The sequence below is a fragment of the Tyto alba genome, unplaced genomic scaffold (genome assembly GCF_018691265.1).
Source record: "Tyto alba isolate M040663 unplaced genomic scaffold, T.alba_DEE_v4.0 Super-Scaffold_41, whole genome shotgun sequence".
Lineage (NCBI taxonomy): Eukaryota > Metazoa > Chordata > Aves > Strigiformes > Tytonidae > Tyto > Tyto alba.
Genome location: NW_024881317.1, coordinates 22,091,432 through 22,109,046, shown reverse-complemented (window position 1 = coordinate 22,109,046; position 17,615 = coordinate 22,091,432). Strand labels below are relative to the sequence as shown.

The window sequence follows — 17,615 nt, the reverse complement described above, 5'->3', positions numbered from 1 at the left end:
AATCCCTCAATCCCATTCACCCCAATCCTGTGACTTGGTGCCCCCCAACTCTCCAGCACTGTGCACCCCAATCCCCTGGTTCAGGGCTCCCCAATCCCTTGGACCCATTCACCCCAAGCCTGTGACTCGGTGCTCCCCAACTCTCCAGCCCCGTGCACCCCAATCCCCTGGGCCCATTCAACTCAATCCTGTGACTCGGTGCTCCCCAACTCTCCAGCCCTGTGCACCCCAATCCCCTGGCTCAGTGCTCCTCAATCCCATTCACCCCAATCCTGTGACTCGGTGCTCCCCAACTCTCCAGCCCCGTGCACCCCAATCCCCTGGCTCAGTGCACCCTAATCCTATGACTCAGTGATCCCCAACTCCCCAGCGCTGTGCACCCCAATCCCTCAATCCCATTCACCCCAATCCTGTGACTCGGTGCTCCCCAACTCTCCAGCCCCGTGCACCCCAATCCCCTGGCTCAGTGCACCCTAATCCTATGACTCAGTGATCTCCAACTCCCCAGCACTGTGCGCCCCAATCCCTTGGACCCATTCAACTCAATCCTGTGACTTGGTGCTCCCCAACTCTCCCGCCCTGTGCACCCCAATCCCGCCTCTCCCCGCCGGGGCTGCTGCTCCACCTCCTGCTCCTCCTCCTCCTCTTCCTCCCTCCCCCCCTCCCCCCCCCCGGGACCCCGGCAGGAAGCGGCCGCAGCCAATCAGGGGCCGGGGCCGCCGCCCCGGGACCGGCCCGCCCGCGGCGGCGCGCGCGTTCCCGCCCGTCCCGCGCCGCCTTCCCGGTAAGTGCCCGGCGGGGTGGGGGGGGGTGGGGTCGCGGCGGGGAACGGGGGCTCCCGGGAGGTGGTAAATGGGGGGGGTGGGGTGGGGTGTGGGGGTGTTGCAGCTCCCGGTGGGAGGAGCCGCCGCTCCCGTTCCCCCTCCCGCGGGACGGGGCTGGGAATCGCGGGCGTTGTTCCGGGAGGGCGAAATGAATGAGGCTCCGAGCCGTGGAGCCGCCGGGGGGGGGGGGGGGGGCGGCTCGGGGAGCCCCTCCTCGTGCTGCTGCGGGGAGCGGGGGGCTCGGTGGGGTGGGGGTGGGGGGGCAGGCGGGGTCCCCGCCGTTTCCCGTGGTGACGCAGGGACGGCGGCATCCACCCGGTTTAAAATGCCGTATTTAATGTATAGAGCTAAACCCCCCACCCCGCGCGTGGGACAAAAAACCCACCAGCTCCGAGTGGAAGTGATTGTCCCCCCTTCTCCCGGGATGAGCGGGACAGCCCATCCCAGCCTTTCCGCCGCCAAATATCAAAGGAGGGGTGGCAAGTCACCCCAAATCCCCACCTGCGATTTCGGGGGGGTCGCACCCCATTTTCCCGCTCCTCCTTTGCTCTGGCCCCCGTCTCCATAAAGGCCTCCCTTGCAAGTGGGGAGCTTCTGCTGCGCACCAAGAAGTTAAGTGGGGACTAAAAATAATCTAGAGTAGAGCCGGGCTCATCGTCGGCACAAACCTCAGGTAGGAGAGGAGCAAAGTGGGGGGCTCAGCCCAGGCACCCACAAAACCTGGGACCGACCCAGACCTGTGGGTGAGGACTTCTTCTCCCTGGGCCAGCGGATGTTTTCTTTACACCTCCAGCCATCTCAGGGTGATAATTTGGCGGCTGAGAATCTGGGTATTGTAAAAAAAGCAGCGTTTTGGCTGTGTGATAGTAAATATTAAATGGGGAACGGGTGACGTAAGGTCCCTGGGGTCCTGCTGCAACAGTGGATTTAATAATTTATTGGGTTTATGGAGGATTCAGCCATCCTGGCTTGCTGTGCGTGAGCGCGTCTTTCTTCCAAGGGTTGGTGGGGTTTGTTATATCCCACTTGTGATGAAAGCTCAGGTCTGGGGCAGAGCCCATCCTTCGTCTGGGGCTCACGCTGCAGGGATGGGGAAACTGAGGCACGGAAAGGCGAGAGACCCACCGAAGGACTTCTGCCTGCAGAAGGAGGGTTGGGGACCCGGGTGTCCCTTCCTGTGACATCTCTGAGATGGTCCAGCAGGACTCATAGGTCATGAAACCTATAAAATAGAGTTTACTTTAGCATCACCAGGAAAAGGAAAGAGCTCCAAGGGCGAGCATGAGGGAGGTGAGTCACGGCTTCCCTTGCCCGGGCAGCTGAGTGATGCCCCGTCACCTTCTCCCACCCCGGCTCCTTCCCTTCCCGGCTGCCTGGGGGTTTGTCACGGGGCTGGCTCCCGGGCTCGTCCGCTTGGGAAAAGGTGAGAGTCAGGGATAGGGTTTAAGAAAAAAAGCTGGATAATTTGTTTTCCCCAAAGGAGCCTCGTGCTCAAGAGGGAAGGAGAAGGGATGGTCCCCCAGAGCTCCTGGGGCAGAGCTGTGCCTCAGTTTCCCCCCTCACCTCATGCCTTAGTTTGTCCCGTGGGAGCTGAGCTTCGGCACTGCCATTTCCCCGATGACAGGGGGTTTAAGGAGGAAGGCACTGACAGCCAAAGTTGTTCCCGCTGCACCCTGGGGAACGGGTGCCACGACACGGATTTATTGCCAATAAGAGTATTGCACTGAAACCCGTCGGCGCTAAGGGCTCTGGGTGGGACAGCGGGGCTCTGGGATGTGCTGGGACAGGGACAGGACACGGCAGCGGCGGCAGTATCTGGGGCTCATTTATGTTCTGAGGGAGGAACGCGGGTCACGAGGGGCCTGGCGAGCTCGTGGCACGGCTGGGGAGGGATGCTCGGGAAGCGAGCCACGGTAGCCAGCAGTGCCGGGCAGCTTGCCCTCGCCTCTCCCCACATCCAGCTCTGAGATGCTTCGGTTTCATTCCCCATTTTTCATCCAGCGACCTCGTGCTGGAGGCTTTCCTGTGGTGAAGGGGGGACGAACCTCGCAGCCCTCGAGCTGCTGGCAGAGCCAGGAATCTACAAATCTCTTTTGTTTGTTTTTTAGCCATTTTGGACAGCAGGAGCGAGTTGCCTCCTCTTGGAGGACAGGGATGTAACAGCCCAGCGCTGCAGGGAAAAGCTGGGAAAGAGAGAAACAAAAGGGGAGGAGAAGCAGTGAGGAGGGGAAGAGCCTCACGTGGCTTCTCCGGGCACCAGCCAGCGCCTCCGGCGTAAGTGCTGCCTCTGGGTCTGTCATGTCCCTGATGCAGGGGATGCACCGGTCCCTTGGCCAGTCCCAGGCTGGAGGCAAAGCCCCTCCTGCGTTTTAGGACGGGGTGGGTGCTCTGGGTGCCGCGTGGCAGCCGGAGGGGGTGGCTGGCATGGGATCCTGAGATACATGCCCTCTCCTGCTCTCTGCCCCTGGTTCCCAGCACCATCTTAGGGTTTTCTTCTATTTTTCCCCAGCTCAGGGTACTTGTTGTGAGAGAGAAGACTCCCTGTGAGAAGGACACCCGGGGCCGTGCTCGCTTCTGCTTTCTTCCCCGACCTTTGCTCGCACCAGGGATGCTCTGCCTGCTGCTTGCCCTGGCGCTCAGCCTCGTAGGTGAGCGGGGCTGGGGGGGGCGTTTGGGCTTGGTGTGGTCTGTGTGTCACCACCCCAACGGGAATGTCCTGGATGCCACGTTCATCCCGACAAAGCTGCCTTTGACCGGTGGTTCCTGGGGGCAGCGTTTCTCCCGGTTTCGTGTTCTTCCAGCTGCCCGGGGCGTCACCCCGTGGGTGTGATGGCTTCTGGGCACCATGAATGGCGAAGCCACGGGAGGACTAAATCCTGAAGGTTTCTGACTTACCCAAGTGGGTCCCCGTGCCCTTCAGCTCCTGGCCCCCCCTCAACCTGGAAGAGATGTCAGGACTGAATCCTTTGGGGATGCTCAGCAGCAGTTCTGGCCAGGCTGGGTAATGTTCCTAAAACCTGCTGGCGTTTATTTATTATTAGCTGGAGGGAGATGTGACGCTCTTGAGTCTGCCTAGAGCCAGGCAGGCTGCCCGAGCGCTCCTCTCCTGCCTGTCTGCCCGTCTGTGGCCCCTGGCAGGTCTCCTCCAGCCTGGCTCCTTCCCGCAGCTCCTCATCCTCCCCGCTCAGGCTCTTGCTTAAAATTTAATGTCTCATTGCTGCCCTCGTCCCCAGGGAAGTATTTGCTGCGGTTAACAGCTTTGCTGTGTTCTGCAACGGTGTTGAGGTCAGACTGTAAAGCAAAGCCTTGCTCTGAGGCGAGATTTTTCCCCTTTTCCTCCCCGTTTTGAAGTTGGGGGGGGGGGGGAGAGAATCGGGGAATGAAGCGCTGATGGTGCCCTGGGTCTGTTTTGGGGGGGACGTTGCTGCTCGCTGCCAACGGGTGCCCCGGGACCCCAGCTCCGAGTGGGGGGGGCCCGGCAGCCTTGGCACGGTTGGCGTTGCTCCCTGAGGCAGCGGCGGGGTTGGCCCGGTGCCGTGGCACAGGGACGGGGTTGGCATCCCACCGTGGCACAGGGACGGGGTTGGCGCGGTGCCGTGGCGCACCAGTTGGCATCGCGCTGGAGCACTGGTGCCATCTAGCGCCTGCCAGCCCGGCCACGGAGCTGGCTCGCCCTGGGGACACGGGTCTGCATGTCCCTGCTGCCGTCACCCACCGACCTCTTCTCCCCCGTGGGGAGAAACCCGACTGCGTGTCCTGGGTGTGTGGGGGGGTGGTGGCAGGTTTGGGTGCCTGCGGCTGCAGCTGGCAGCTGAGGGCAGCGATGCCCCATATTTGGGGCTGTCACCCTGCTGGCAGGGTGGGCTTGGCTGGCGGTCGGTGCTGGGGAGGGTCCTGAGATGCCCCCTCCCATGGGCATCCCTCGATTTGCTTCAGTGTTACCCAGATGGAGAATTAAGGAGGTGCTTCTGCAGCATCTCACCGTCATGTGCTTTTGCCCTTGCCACCCTCCTGCAGGTGCCATGGAGATCCAGGTCCCCGATGAGCCCGTGGTGGCTCTTTTTGGCCGAGATGCCACCCTGCGCTGCTCCTTCTCCCCCGAAGCCAACTTCAGCCTCGATGACCTGAGCCTCATCTGGCAGCTGACGGACACCAAGCGCTTGGTCCACAGCTTTTCTGGTGGCCAGGACCAGCTGGCAGACCAGGGCGGGGGCTACGCCAACCGTACGGCCCTCTTCTACGACCAGCTGGCCCAGGGCAACGTCTCGCTGCTCCTCCGGCGCGTGGAGATCTCGGACGAGGGCAGCTTCACCTGCTTCGTCCGGGTCCGGGACTACAGCAGCGCGGCCGTGACGTTGCAGGTGGCAGGTGAGAGATGGAGAGTTGGGGTGCTCTGGCGTGTATCCCCCAAAAAGGAGGATTCTCCATCATGTTTTGGTCCTTCACGGAGCCTCTTTCTCTCTCCATCCTTGCTGTGGTCTCCCCAAGAATTCAGCTCTCTGTTAGCGACTCACCAACTGTATCTCCCCAAAATATTGCTGGTGGGGGGGGTGCAGTCCCTTCCCTGTCACGATGGAGAGGCTCTCAGCTGAGAGGCCACCCAGAAGCATGGCCATAAATGAATCAAAGCTGGGGAGGCTTCAGCTGGTTGGTCTTATCAGCTGGAAGAGTCTCTTCTGGGGCTTGCCCGACCTCTTTGGGTTGCTCCCAATCTTGATCCTTTGTTCTTCTCCGTTGCCTCATGCCGGCTGTTCTCTCCCTTGCAGCTCCCTACTCCAAGCCCAGTATGAACCTGGAGCCCAACAAGGACTTGAAGCCAGGAGATCTGGCGGCTGTGACTTGCCACGCTTCCCGTGGCTACCCCGAGGCCAGCGTCCTCTGGCAGGACAGCCGGGGCAGCAACATCACGGAGAACGTCACCACGTCCCAGGTGGCCAACGAGGAGGGTCTCTTCGATGTGCACAGTGTCCTCCAGGTGCTGGTGGAGCCCAGCAGCACCTACTCCTGCTTGGTGCGAAACCCGGTGCTGCAGCAGGAGACCCAAGCCTCCGTCACCATCACGGGTGAGCCAGTGAGGGCCAAAATTGGGGGAAGGAAGGGACGGGCTGTCTGTGTGGTAAGGCGCTCTGACTAAGTGGGGGAGGAGTAAGAACATCGTCTCAAACTTCACCCCACTCGTATGGGCCTTCTGGTGGAAAACTACCAGATGTGATGACAAGTCATGCGGTCCTTAGTGTTGAAGGACACTGAGGATTAGCTTGAGTCAGCAACCTCAAGAATAATTGTTATGGGGCAAGCTGTGACACCAGATGTTCCTGGAAAGAGGGGGAAAAAAAAATACAGATAAACAGTATTTTGCTGAGCTAGAAGCAACGAATGACTGTCAGTCAATCACTTTATACTACAAAAGCCTAGTCCCCCTTTTGAACAGGAGGGATTCTAGCACACCCCGTCCCTGTGGAGTGTGTTTGGATACTCCTCCCTTGAGCGGGGACACCCCTCAAGGTTACCCCTCGAGGCTGAGCGAGAGCTACCCGCAGGCGTCAACGTGGGTGAGTAGCATCAATCTCTATAAAATAATTACTTACCAAGCTAGCTTTGAACTACTGATTTGGTGAATGATAATTATAATAAATAATAGCTATAGCATTTATACTGTGTAGTAGATGTCCTGATTAATGTCCTTTGGCCTAATCACACCACATCAGTTATGATGAAGTTTTTCTTTTGCTTACATAAATAAGTTTAGCTGGCCATTTTTAACCCCGTGGGACAGTCTAAAGAAGGTGACCGTGGTGGCACTGGGATCCCTGCTGTGGCACAGAGCCACCCTGGGGGTTGCTAGCCTACATCTCCGCTCTACCTCTCTCCCCACGGACCTCCAGGGGTGACTTGAGGCTGTGCTGTCCTCCCCTGTCGCCCCACGCCAGCTTCCCAGATAGAATCGGCGTCCTTAGTTCTTAGTCTCTAGCTTTGCTAGTTGCCCTGTCCCAGTCTAAACCACCCCAGAAAGCCGTCAGAGCGCGTGGTAGTTGTCTTCTCCTTAGCACGTGGCCGTGGGATGCTCTGGATTTGGAGTCCTCCATCCCACCTGGAGCAATTCTACATCAGAAATACAAGCTGGAGGAGTTCATCAAGCACGTTCAGCCTCGCCGCTCTGCTCCGCGCTCCTCCCGCTGCCCTCCCGTAGCTCTTTCCAACCTTGTGTGCTCCCCGGTAGCGTTGATTAGTGTTTAATTACCCTTGATACAGCACTTGCTGGGTTGGGAAGGTGGGTCCCTGGTGGAGCATAAACTTTTTGGCTGGATGCATCGAACTCTTGCAGGAAAACTCATGTGGATGCTGCTGGTTGGGGACAGAGGGGTGGCTTTGGCAGGGACCCCCAAGCACATGAGGAAACGGTCAGCCTGGGGGTGACATCTGGGGAGGGGCAGGATTTGGGGCAAGCCTTTATTTGAGGAAGGAGCAATAGTATGGGGAAAACTCATATTCCCAGTGCTCGGGGACCCCACGCCCTGGTGGTCCCTGCCAGGCCATCCCGGACCCTGGGGAAGGTGTCCCCATCCTTCCCGGCCCCATGGAGTGAGATGAGAGGGGAAAGGGAGCGGGTGCAACATCATCTAATGCTTCTTTTGAGCTTCTTAGCAAGTGAAGGGTCGGGCTGCCATTTGAATTTATTAGTGCAATTATTTAAAGGTTAACAAAGTATTTTAGGGAGTGACTCGACCTGCTGCTTCCCCAGCCGGATCCAGACCTGCTGGGGGGAGGCCATAATTAGAGGCACCGGGTGGTTTTACTTCCAAAGCCACCTCTTGTGTCACCGACTCCCTCCATGGGGACGTGCCCCTGCCACTGCGGGGTCCTGGACGCGTCCCCCTGCTCGGGCAGCGATGCTCACCGTGGTGGCATTTCTCTTTCCTCCCCCTGCAAGGCCAACACCTCGCCTTCCCCGCTGTGGCTCTCTGGCTGACGGTGGGACTTGCCGTCTGCGTCGTGGGGCTGCTCGTCGTCCTGGTGTACGTGTGCCAGAAGAAAATCCGCCAGAGCAGGGAGGAAGAGGAGGAAAACGCAGGTAATGGGGCGGGTAGCCCCTGCTAAAAGGGATGGGCTTTGCAGTGGGTGACGGATGGAGGGTGATGGATGGGGGGGAGCCGGGGCAAATTTTAACCGTCACGGGTTTGCCTTGGTGGTGGCATCTTTTAAAGGATGAAGGGATGCTCCGAGCTGCTGGGCACCAGCAGATCTGTGCTGGAGAGCCCATGCTGGCTGTGTGCATCGCTCCAGGCAGCTCTTTCAAGCATACACCTGGTTTTCCTGCCACCCAGCATGTCTCTGCCTTTCACCTTCCTGCTGCGAGCATCCTCTGCATGGCTGGTACCCACAGCCGGGTATGTGTAGAGCATCTCCAAAAAGGAGCCTCTAGCACTTGCCACTGTGGAAATGCCAGGTGCTTTGACCTGCAGAAATAGCATGAGAGAGATGCTTTGTGCTCTTGTTTTCTGCATCCTTCTTCTGTTTGGTGTTTCAGTTTTTTGTTGTTTTGTTTTGTTTTGGTTTTTTTTTGATTTTGTTTTTTAATTATGGAGAGGTATTTGCAGAAAAAGGGCGGCTTCGTTGCTTTAGAAAAGCTGCTGTGCTCCAAAAATGGCTGCAGAAGCAGCTTTGCTGGTGTTCCCTGCTTGTTTTCTCTCAGTGACTCCCGAGGCACTTGCTCTGCCAAAGCTTTTCCCTGCCAGCATCGTGCTGCGGGGCTGGGACCCGCAGCCTCCCTCCCCAGGGGCTCCCGCTCCGCTCCTCCTCTCTCTGCCGGGAGGGACGTCGGTGCCGATGCCGCCACGATGCCTGCCTGTCGGGTGCCCCAGCGGTGGGGACCGAGAGGGTTTCCCCCAGCAGATCCCAGGGAATCATATATCTATATAAAAAAATTCAAAACTAATCTTTTTTCCCCTCTGTAACAGAGTATTTTCTACTCAGTCAGGGGATTTGCAGTGCCATGGCCCCGGGCCAGCTGACCTCAGACCAGCATCAGGACACAGCTCCCAGCCCGTGATGTTTTGCACCGATGGCTGCACGCCCTTAGAAATAACCTTTTGCTGTGGCTTTTGGTAGCCAGAAACCAGGCAGGGACCCTGCCCGTGAGCCTGGCAGCCACGTGAGGCCGGAGCAGGAATTTTTGCTGGTCTTTCTAGCCAGGAAAAGCATCATGGCAGGTCTTGCTCATGGGCTCCAGGACAGGGTGGCATCCTGGGGGGGTGCTGTGGGAGGGAGAAGGGGATGCTCATCCCTCGGTGCCGATGGGGTGTCCCAGAGGTGCTGAGGGATCCGTGGTCTCCCCGCTACGCCCCTCGCCGAGCGCTGCTCCAGAAGGCAGCTGTGCTATAAACAGGGAGGCGAGCGGCTGCGCCGCGTCGCCCGGAGCTGTGGCTTTTCCTGCTTTGCTGGTAAGGGATGTGCCACCCCCAGGCACAGCCTTCTGCTGGGGGAAATACCCACCGCGGGGTGCAGGGGGGGGTACCAGTCACCTCCTCCCCGAGCATCACCAGTGGCTCGGCAGCGCCCGGTCCCGAGCAGAGGGTGGGATATGAGGTGACCATGGGTGGCTCCGCGCCACGGTGGCGATCCAAAAGGCTGCCCGGGGAGGTGGGGCTCGGGGTGGGCGCTGGGGTGAAGCCCAGCAGATGCTTCAACACACTCTGGCTTGCTCTTTTGCAGGGACGGAGGAGCGGGACGAGGAAGGGGAAGAACCCAAGACAGGTGGGTGCATGATTCTTGCTTTTTAGATACGTGAGTTCATCACGGCGTGCGTGTGCTCGTGACACTGGCCCCTACACAAGCCAGCACCCCGGCGTGCTTTGCGCCCTCCACTCGTGCTCAGCTCCCCCCGTGCTCGCCCGCTCTTCGACCCACCCCCTCAGGCTGGCAGCTCCCTGATAAGCCACCCTATCTCTTAATAAAAAAGCACTCGTGGTGCTCTGCTGTCACCAAACAGGTTAATTATATGCCCGGTGATTGCCTTTATCTGCTGGCGCAGGAGCAAACCCACTTGGAGTGTCGACTCCTTCGCTGCTGGGGAGATTTAGGGACCAGGGGTTGGTTTGCGATGGAAATCAGCGGGTGCAATTATTGGGCTCAGTTCCCCAAAATGGGGCTCTTCGCTGCCTCCTCTGGGAAGGCACTGCCTTTTGAGCCCCCCGTCCTGGGCAGTGGGGACTGACCCCGTGCTGTTTTTTTCTTTTCACAGCTCTGCAGCCGCTGAAGAGTGCGGAGAGCAAAGATGGTGAGTGTGTTTGCCAGGCAGCAGCGTAGGACCGTGAGCTGGCTCACGATGAAGGTTTCTTCCTGAGCACACTGGAGATGATGCTCAGATTTACGTGTAAAGCATCTATTGCATCACCATCATCCATCGTTTGGGTTTGGGTTTGTTGTTTTTTTTTTTTTAACCCCCCACATTTTTTCAGTTTTTTTCATTTCCTCCCCCACCTCCAGTTTTCAACCAAATTTTCCCAGATCAATTATTTTCCAGCACCCATTTCCACTCCCCAGTTGTGACAGTGCTTGCTCTGGCTGCTGCTCATATCTCCCAGCAGCAATGGAGTGATGTGACCGACAGGTCTGACGTGGCATTTCTTCCCTTAATCCTTCGTTTTCTTGAGCAGCTCAGGGCCGAGAAAAGCCTTGTGCCACCAACCCAGGTTACTGTGAGGAATTTAGGTCTTTTTTTGAGTGTTGCCATCACTTTGCTAACAGGAGGGGAATTGCTGGGGTCTGTCCTCGCCTTGCGGAGTGGGAGGCATGAGCTTCATCCCTCCCCATGCAGAATTCCTCACCAGCAGCCGTGGTACCAAATTTCTGGTGGAAATGAATGCGAATTAAGAGTCCCAGCTCCTGTTTCTGCCTTTCAGAAGGCAGCCCTTTCTTCTGCCTTTCAGACTGCTCCCAGCCCGTCATTCATCACGGCAGGGTGATGGGCTCCAGCACTTTCCATGCCTGGTCAGCCCCATTCCTCCCCAACTCATCCTCCTCCCAGGATCTCAATCTTTCAGTTTATTTCCTTTCTTATTAAAGGCAGAGACTTGGCCTTTGCTGCTGGTGAATCACTGCTAATTCAACCCTCCCACCCTCTTTTATTTACAGCCCTGTTTTTTCTCTAGTGCCATTTTTCCCCCCACCCTGATAGGTTTTTAAAAACCTTTTCTCCCTTCCCCTTCACATCTTTAGCAAAGCATCAACTGGCTCTGCTTTTCCTCTCTTTTTTTTTTTTTTTCCCCCCCTTCCTTCTTCCCCTTATCTCCCCTTCACAAGCTACCGCAGCCAACACTTGGCTTCCCAGCCCCTTGGCTTTTCACCCCCAAAGCAGCCTGTCTGCTTAACCCCGTGTGCGAGACATCTCCCGCGTGCTCATCGACCACTTTTCCAGCAGAAACAAAACTTGAATAATAACATCTCCCACGGTTCGCTGGCTGTGGGGGGTTTTCTAGCCAGGAGGATGAATGGAGGGATAAAAACACACCTATGTGTGCCTGGCTGTATTTGCCTGTGGGTAGCATCAGCCCTGGGAGTGGGGATCCCAGTTTTCCAGAACAAGGAGAGCCCGGAGCTGCCGGCAACCAAATTAACTCATTAATTTTGACCTGTGAATTATTTTTTAATGTCTCTGCTAATTTTTATTTAGTCTTTTTTTTTTTTTTTCTCCTCAGATAACGAGCAAGAAATTGATTGACGGGAGCTGGGACACCCCCACGCAGCACCTTGTGTCCTGGACCAGCTGAGATGTCCCCAGTGGGGACGAGCTCCGGGTCCCTTGGGGAGGGCACAGACCTGCTGCCACCCCTCGTCCCAGGCCCCGTCACCTTCCTCCTTCCCCAGCCACGTCTTTGGGGCGCCCTGGGGCTGGAGAGAGGCTGCGTGTCTCTATCCCCAGCGAGCCCCGGAGATCGGTGCATCCTTCCTGGGGATGGTGTGCGTGGGGTGGAGGCTCTTCCGTGTCTGTCTGTCTGTCCCCACGTGGGGCTGAGAGCGACTGGGGTCAACCATTCCCCCTGACACCCTCTGTGCCTGCACCTGCGTGGGCCCCAGCCAAGTCAGCCGCCTTCCAGCTGCCTTCCAGGGCAAATTTCATTGCCCTTTCCAAGCCCAGAGGCCTCGAGAGGGGTGATGGGCTCAGTGAGGTCCCTGGGAGCGACTGATGGAGCCCCAGAGGCTCCGGGCAGATGGATGGGACCTGTGGGACCCCCAGGCACGGGGGGGACCGGGGCTGATGCTCCTGGCCCTGATGGATGCACCGCTCTGGGGACAATTATTTTTTTCACGTTGCACCACTGTGGTTCCCACTGGACTTTTATTTTTGCCTTAAATGCAAAAATCCCATCGGGGCAGTTATCCCCTGCCTTGAATTAACCTGGGGGATGTTTTGAGGCGGGAGGTCAAAAGGCAGGGCTTGGGGGGGACCTGCAGGCCAGGTGAAGCCCCCCCCGTCCTCCCTGTGGTGACAAAGCCAATGCTTTGGGGGCTAAAGCAGTGGTGGGGACAAGCCTGGCTGGTGCGTGAGGCTGAGCCCTCCTGTTTCTCATGGGATCAGGGGTCTTTGCCCCTGTGTGTGTCCTGGGGGTCCTCCCTCCACTGCTGGGTACCTGCAGGGTGTGTGGGGGCACCCAAGCTGCTGGGGTGAACGGGGTGGTGAGTTCCTGGTCCTGCTCCGGTGGGTGAAGAAATCCCCACTGTGCCTCTCTGGCTCTTCTGGTTTTTGTCACTATTTAAAATCCAGAACCTGAAGGGGATTTTTGTGCCTTGACAAATAAATTCGGGGGTCATTTTGGACAATGCTCTTGAGGCTTGGCATAGTCTCTGGGATGCAGCTTTGGCTGCAAATAGTTTAAATGTTGGAATTCCCAGAGTGAAATCTTTATGTTCCCCTTTCAGCCCAGCCCTGTCTCTCCCTTGGTCCCCTGTTGCTACTGTGGCACCTTGCAGTGTGCTGCCCTCATCCATCACCCAGCATGGGGAGAAAACCACTCCAGTGATGGAGAGATGCCTGCCCTCATCCCTCCTCTGTATTTTAGTACCTCAAGCAGCAGAACGAAGAGCAAAATCCCGAAGGGACATTGTCATCCATCTGAGATGGCTCTGAAATTCAGGCTGGTTAATCCCATCAATGGGATGTGAGCAGGGTCTGATGGGGGCTGCTGGGGAAGGGACCTTCCTAAATCACCCACAGAGGATTATTTTTAGCTGTCCTTCCCCAGGCATGAAGTCAGGCTCTGCGTTTCAATAGAAAAATATTTCTGAAAGAGAGCAAAGGGAAAGGGTGCTGGTATCAAACTCAGATTAGGGAGGGGATGGATGGTGGTTTCATTTAGAGGCTTTGATCTACAGCCTGAATTAAGCGCTGGCGCAATTTTTAACGAGGTGCCAGGAGGTACCATTAATATTATTTAGCACCCTGGCGCTGGGCTGGGGGAATGAAGCCATTAACTACCCCTAGCTCCTTGGCAGGCAGCAGGATGAGTTGTCCCCATGCCCAGGACATCTTTAAAGGTCCTAAGATGGTGCCAGCATCCCTGGGACCGTCTCCTCTAGCTGGGAGCTTTCTGGGACGTTTCTTTGGGCAGATTTGAGGGATATTTTTGGCAAAGTGGAGCCTAGGCCGTGCAGGGAAGGGAGATCTTTAGGGTAGCAAGGGAGAAACTCATAATTAAGCTGTGGCAGACCAGGGAAAATGATACTCAGATGTCTCAGGCTGATGAGCCATCCCGAACTGTGAGCTGCTCAGGGCTGAGCCACTCACCGCTGTCCTGGGGAGGATGTGCTGTGCTTTGGCATGAGATAAAGCACCCCAGGGAGGAGTTTACTTGTCCCCCTTGTCCCCAAGTGCCATCCTGCTTTTGAGGCTGTCCAGGTGATAGGTTGTTTTGGGGGAGGAAGCCATCCATCCTCCCCTTCAAGGTCTCTTTTAAATCCAACATGCTGATTTATGGGTGCTCTGGATGAGACTCAGGCAGGGATGAGGCTGGTTGGCTGTGATGCCATGGTTCTGCAGGGCTTCTTCCCCTCTCCAAAAGCCCCAACATCCTTTTCCACCTGCTCCTGCGTAACGGTGAGCCTGGCAGCCAGGAAAGTGGGATTTAACAGGGATGCAGAGTGTGAAGGACCCGGCACTGAGAGCTGGCAGCAGCTCAGCTGCTGGAGCTTGCTCATGTTTGCTCTCATCCCTCCTGGGAGCAGGCGAGGCTGCGAGTTCATCCAAACACCCTCAATGGGAAAAAAAAAAAAAAAAACACAATAAAAAAATCACATTTGGCAGGTCATTTCAGAAAGCGCCGGGAAGAGTCTCTCCCCGGTGCCGATCGATGGCAACTTGATTCTCCTCATCAATAATAAATAAAGGGCTCCTGCTTCTTCTATTGACTTAATTCTGGAGGGCGAGGAGGATGGAAGTGCTGAACCTTGTTGCTGCCTCCCCCCCTGAGGACTGCATGGGATGGAGGATGGGATGGGGTGGAGGATGGGATGGGGTGGAGGATGGGATGGGGTGGAGGATGGGATGGAGGATGGGATGGGGTGGGGTGGGGTGGGATGATGCCCCTGCAGTGCTGGGGTAGTGTTGCTGCCTGTCCCTGTTGTCCCATTGTCCTGCCCTGGTTCACGGATGGGGCCGTGTCCTGGCAGGCACTGGGGATGCTCTAGAACCCCTGTAAGGTGGGTCAGACCCAAGAGTTGCCCTGCACCCCTGGGTGCCCCTGCCCTGCCATGTGGGTCAGTGTCGTTTTCCTGAGATGAAAGATTTGCAAGAAGCACCGTTTTCTACATGGGCTTGTTGCATGGGTGATGTGCCTTTCAACAGGATGAGCAGGATCCGGCTCCTACACTGTCCCCAAATACCCAACTCTTGGCCTCAAAATTGCCAGGAGGCCAGACCCAAATTCAGCTGGAAAGCTCAGAGCAACCTGGCTGAGCTGCTTTCTGATTTTAAGGCTGCTGCAAACTTAATATCTGACTTTCCTGTGGAAAGCAGAGCCCAGAAACAGCCCTAGGGCTGGATCTTCCTGCTGCTCAGCTGATGAAAGCAAGGAGCAAAGGCTTGAGGCCAGGGCTGTGAGCCTGGAGGCAGCTTGTCTTAGGGAGGGGGAATTTTAAAAATCTCTTTCTACTTCTGCTCATAGTTTTTCCTGGGAAGCACCATCCAAAAAAGATTTAAATCTGTCTAAAAATCCAGAATTTGTTGTGAACAACCAGTTTTTATTTTATTTCCCTTTTGCAGCAACTGGGATGGAGAAACCACCCAGCTCCGTGCCAGCTCTGCTCGGGGAATTTGCTTTCTATGGGCAAATTGGAGCCAGTGCAAAGTGCTGGCACGATCAGAAGCTCCTTTTTTTGGCAAAAAAAAGACCTTGAAAAACTTGCACCATTGATCCTGGTACCCAGATCTTTTTGATGGGGGATGAAGAGCACCGTGGTATTCCCAAGTAAACTGTGTGGGTCGGCACTGTCAGAGCCAGTTTCTCCCTCCCAGGACCCATTTTCCGGAGCCGAATCCCAAGCCAGTTATTCCCTGCAGCCGCAATGCATCTGGTCCTGCTAAGTCAGAGTTAATGGAGGGGTTGAGAGACATTTTAATTACAGATTTGGCTATCCTGCGTGATTTATCCTCGGTAACTTGAGCAATTTATCCATCAGCAGTTATAAGGTATCTGAAGCAGAAAGAAAGCGCGGGGAGTGTTTATCGCCGTGACTCAGAAGTCATTTAAGAGAGATTTGAAACGAAACAGTGATGTTGCTTAAAAAAACCCTACCTGGCACTAAGAAGTTGTCTCCAGCCAGGGAAATTAATGAGCGATATCATTTTCAAACTCCAATTCCCCTCTTTTCCTGCGTTAGTCAGGCAGAGTTTGTTTCTCTTTGGGACACTCAGCTGAAGCATGGCATGGGAGCGAGGGAATTGGGGTGACGTTTCAACGTCGTTTTATGATCGGGTGGCATTTCAATGTCATTTTATGATCGTTACTCACAGTAGGTGAGAGAAAGCCCGCCAGCAATGCTTTCGCAAGTGGGATCTGAGCCGCTGCGCTGCAGGCTCGGTGATAGCATCATCGTCTCCGGGACCAGTGAAGAGAAGTTGGTGTTGCTTAATGAGCCTTAGAGAAACATGTGCTGTCTCAGGTAAGGAGGCGTTGCTTAAATATTGCCAGAGAAGTATTCAATTCCCCTATTAATACAGTATTTAACACTCCAGTGAAAAAGCACGCTGGTAAATAAATGGATGCCTTCGGATGAGCCATTTAGAGAAAAAGCGCTGACAGTGCAGTTCTTTTCCATGCCCGACAGAGAAATTATTTTTCTTGTCTTGGGTGGTGAAGTTGTGTATAAAAATGAAAAATTCAGGAGGAGACCCAGCCCAAAGGGAGGATGTGATATTGCTTCCTACAGCATGGATCAAAGACTTCCACCGTGGGACTTGTCCTGCTCAAGCAAAGGCTTTCCAAGGAGCATGGGTGAGGCGTATGCAACTGTTGGCCTTCCCCTTCTAGCACGGGCTCAGTAAAGACCCTGAGCTCCTGGTAGCTCAGGGAAGCACAGACCGCTGCGGCAAAAAGGAGATGTCCCCCAGGGTTCTTCATTCCCAGAGGAAATCTATAGTTGGAGGACTTTGCAGACAGAAAGGGGTATTCCTTCAGAGCTATTAAATACAGATTACAGTGATGGATGTGGCACTCGCTGTGGCTCAAGAGCTGGGAGGTGGTGAATGAGTTTTGGGTTTTTTTTTAACTGCCTATTGATCTCTTTTTGCATCCAAATGGGAATAAAAGCTGTTCCTCACCCAACAGCTTCAGGCTTTTAAGGCCAGTGAATCTCCCATCCCTGTTTCATCCCAGACACTTGAATTCGTTCCCCACCATCCTGCTCTTGGTGCTTCGACCTGCCAACCGTTGGTTGGAGCTATGGCAAGGTGTGGGAAACACACCTTTGAGCAAAGAAACTTCAGGCTGTGTTAGGGTGAGACATGAGGCTCGGGCTGTACGTGGCTCCTGGGGGTTTCTAGGTGAGCTGCTGTTACGACCTGGACTGGGAGCCCAGGGAGTCATAAAGGTTCTGTGATCCCCTCGGGTTAAATTAAGGTGAAACGACACCAAATGACCGGTTAAAATATTTTATTTGTGTTAGAAACAACTTAAACTTGGAAAAGGATAGTAAGCAATGGGGTCTCTTATTGATAAATATATAAGAAAAAAAAAGAAAGAAAAGAAAACAACAGGAGAAGGAAAGAGTCTGGTCATCACCCCAGGTTCCAGCACTGTCTCAGTCCAGAAATCTTGGGTGGTGGCTGCACCCATAGCAAAGTTTTCTGTCGCCTTTTAAGTACATCTTTATCAGCTGATTTGCATACTAGACAGAGAGAGGCAGGTATCGCACAAACTCATTTCTATGAGAGAGGAGGAAAAGCTGGAGCATGGGTTCTGCATGTACATTGAGAGGGAATGAGGGTACACCAACCCCTTGTCCATCTGAGTTGGTGGTCATGCTCGCCCCTCCACTCTTATTTTTTCCTCAGTTTTTGCTTAGATCCATCTGGTGCTGGTTATTTATCTCTCTTATCAGTCCTTAACCTGAACATACGGTTTCACTCAGTCCACGTTTCCCTCCTTTGAGGCTTATCTGAGGAGTCTGGCAATACAACTGCAAGGGAGCGAAGCCATGAATCCTTTGATACACTCTGTGCTTCCTTGGGCAGCATTCCTCAGACTAATCACAAAGTTTTCTGTGTCGAATGTTTGAGGCATTAATTCCTTTAGTTCC

The 17,615-nt window shown here is 55.4% G+C and overlaps 1 protein-coding gene across 2 annotated transcripts; it reads left to right on the top strand.

Moving 5' to 3' along the window:
* Positions 1-738: 738 nt before the first annotated feature.
* Positions 739-14,222, top strand: CD276 (CD276 molecule). 2 transcript variants are annotated; one of them, XM_042804334.1, is made up of 9 exons: positions 743-784; positions 2,933-3,098; positions 3,334-3,472; positions 4,842-5,192; positions 5,591-5,887; positions 7,756-7,896; positions 9,537-9,578; positions 10,066-10,101; positions 11,522-14,222. In XM_042804334.1, exons 3-9 carry the CDS (start codon positions 3,433-3,435, stop codon positions 11,542-11,544), a joined length of 930 nt encoding a protein of 309 aa, XP_042660268.1. In that variant the 5' UTR covers positions 743-784; positions 2,933-3,098; positions 3,334-3,432; the 3' UTR covers positions 11,545-14,222. The 2 variants fall into 2 exon arrangements, with proteins under 2 accessions (XP_042660269.1, XP_042660268.1); XM_042804335.1 differs by lacking the exon at positions 2,933-3,098 and having other exon boundaries at positions 739-784.
* The last annotated feature ends 3,393 nt before the right edge of the window (positions 14,223-17,615 follow it).

Excerpts from the sequence above, each read along its gene's own strand:
- CD276 (XM_042804335.1), top strand. The coding sequence starts at position 3,433 with ATGCTCTGCCTGCTGCTTGCCCTGGCGCTCAGCCTCGTAG. Across the intron at positions 3,473-4,841 it reads CCTGGCGCTCAGCCTCGTAG|GTGCCATGGAGATCCAGGTC; the intron begins GTGAGCGGGGCT and ends ACCCTCCTGCAG. Across the intron at positions 7,897-9,536 it reads GGAAGAGGAGGAAAACGCAG|GGACGGAGGAGCGGGACGAG; the intron begins GTAATGGGGCGG and ends GCTCTTTTGCAG.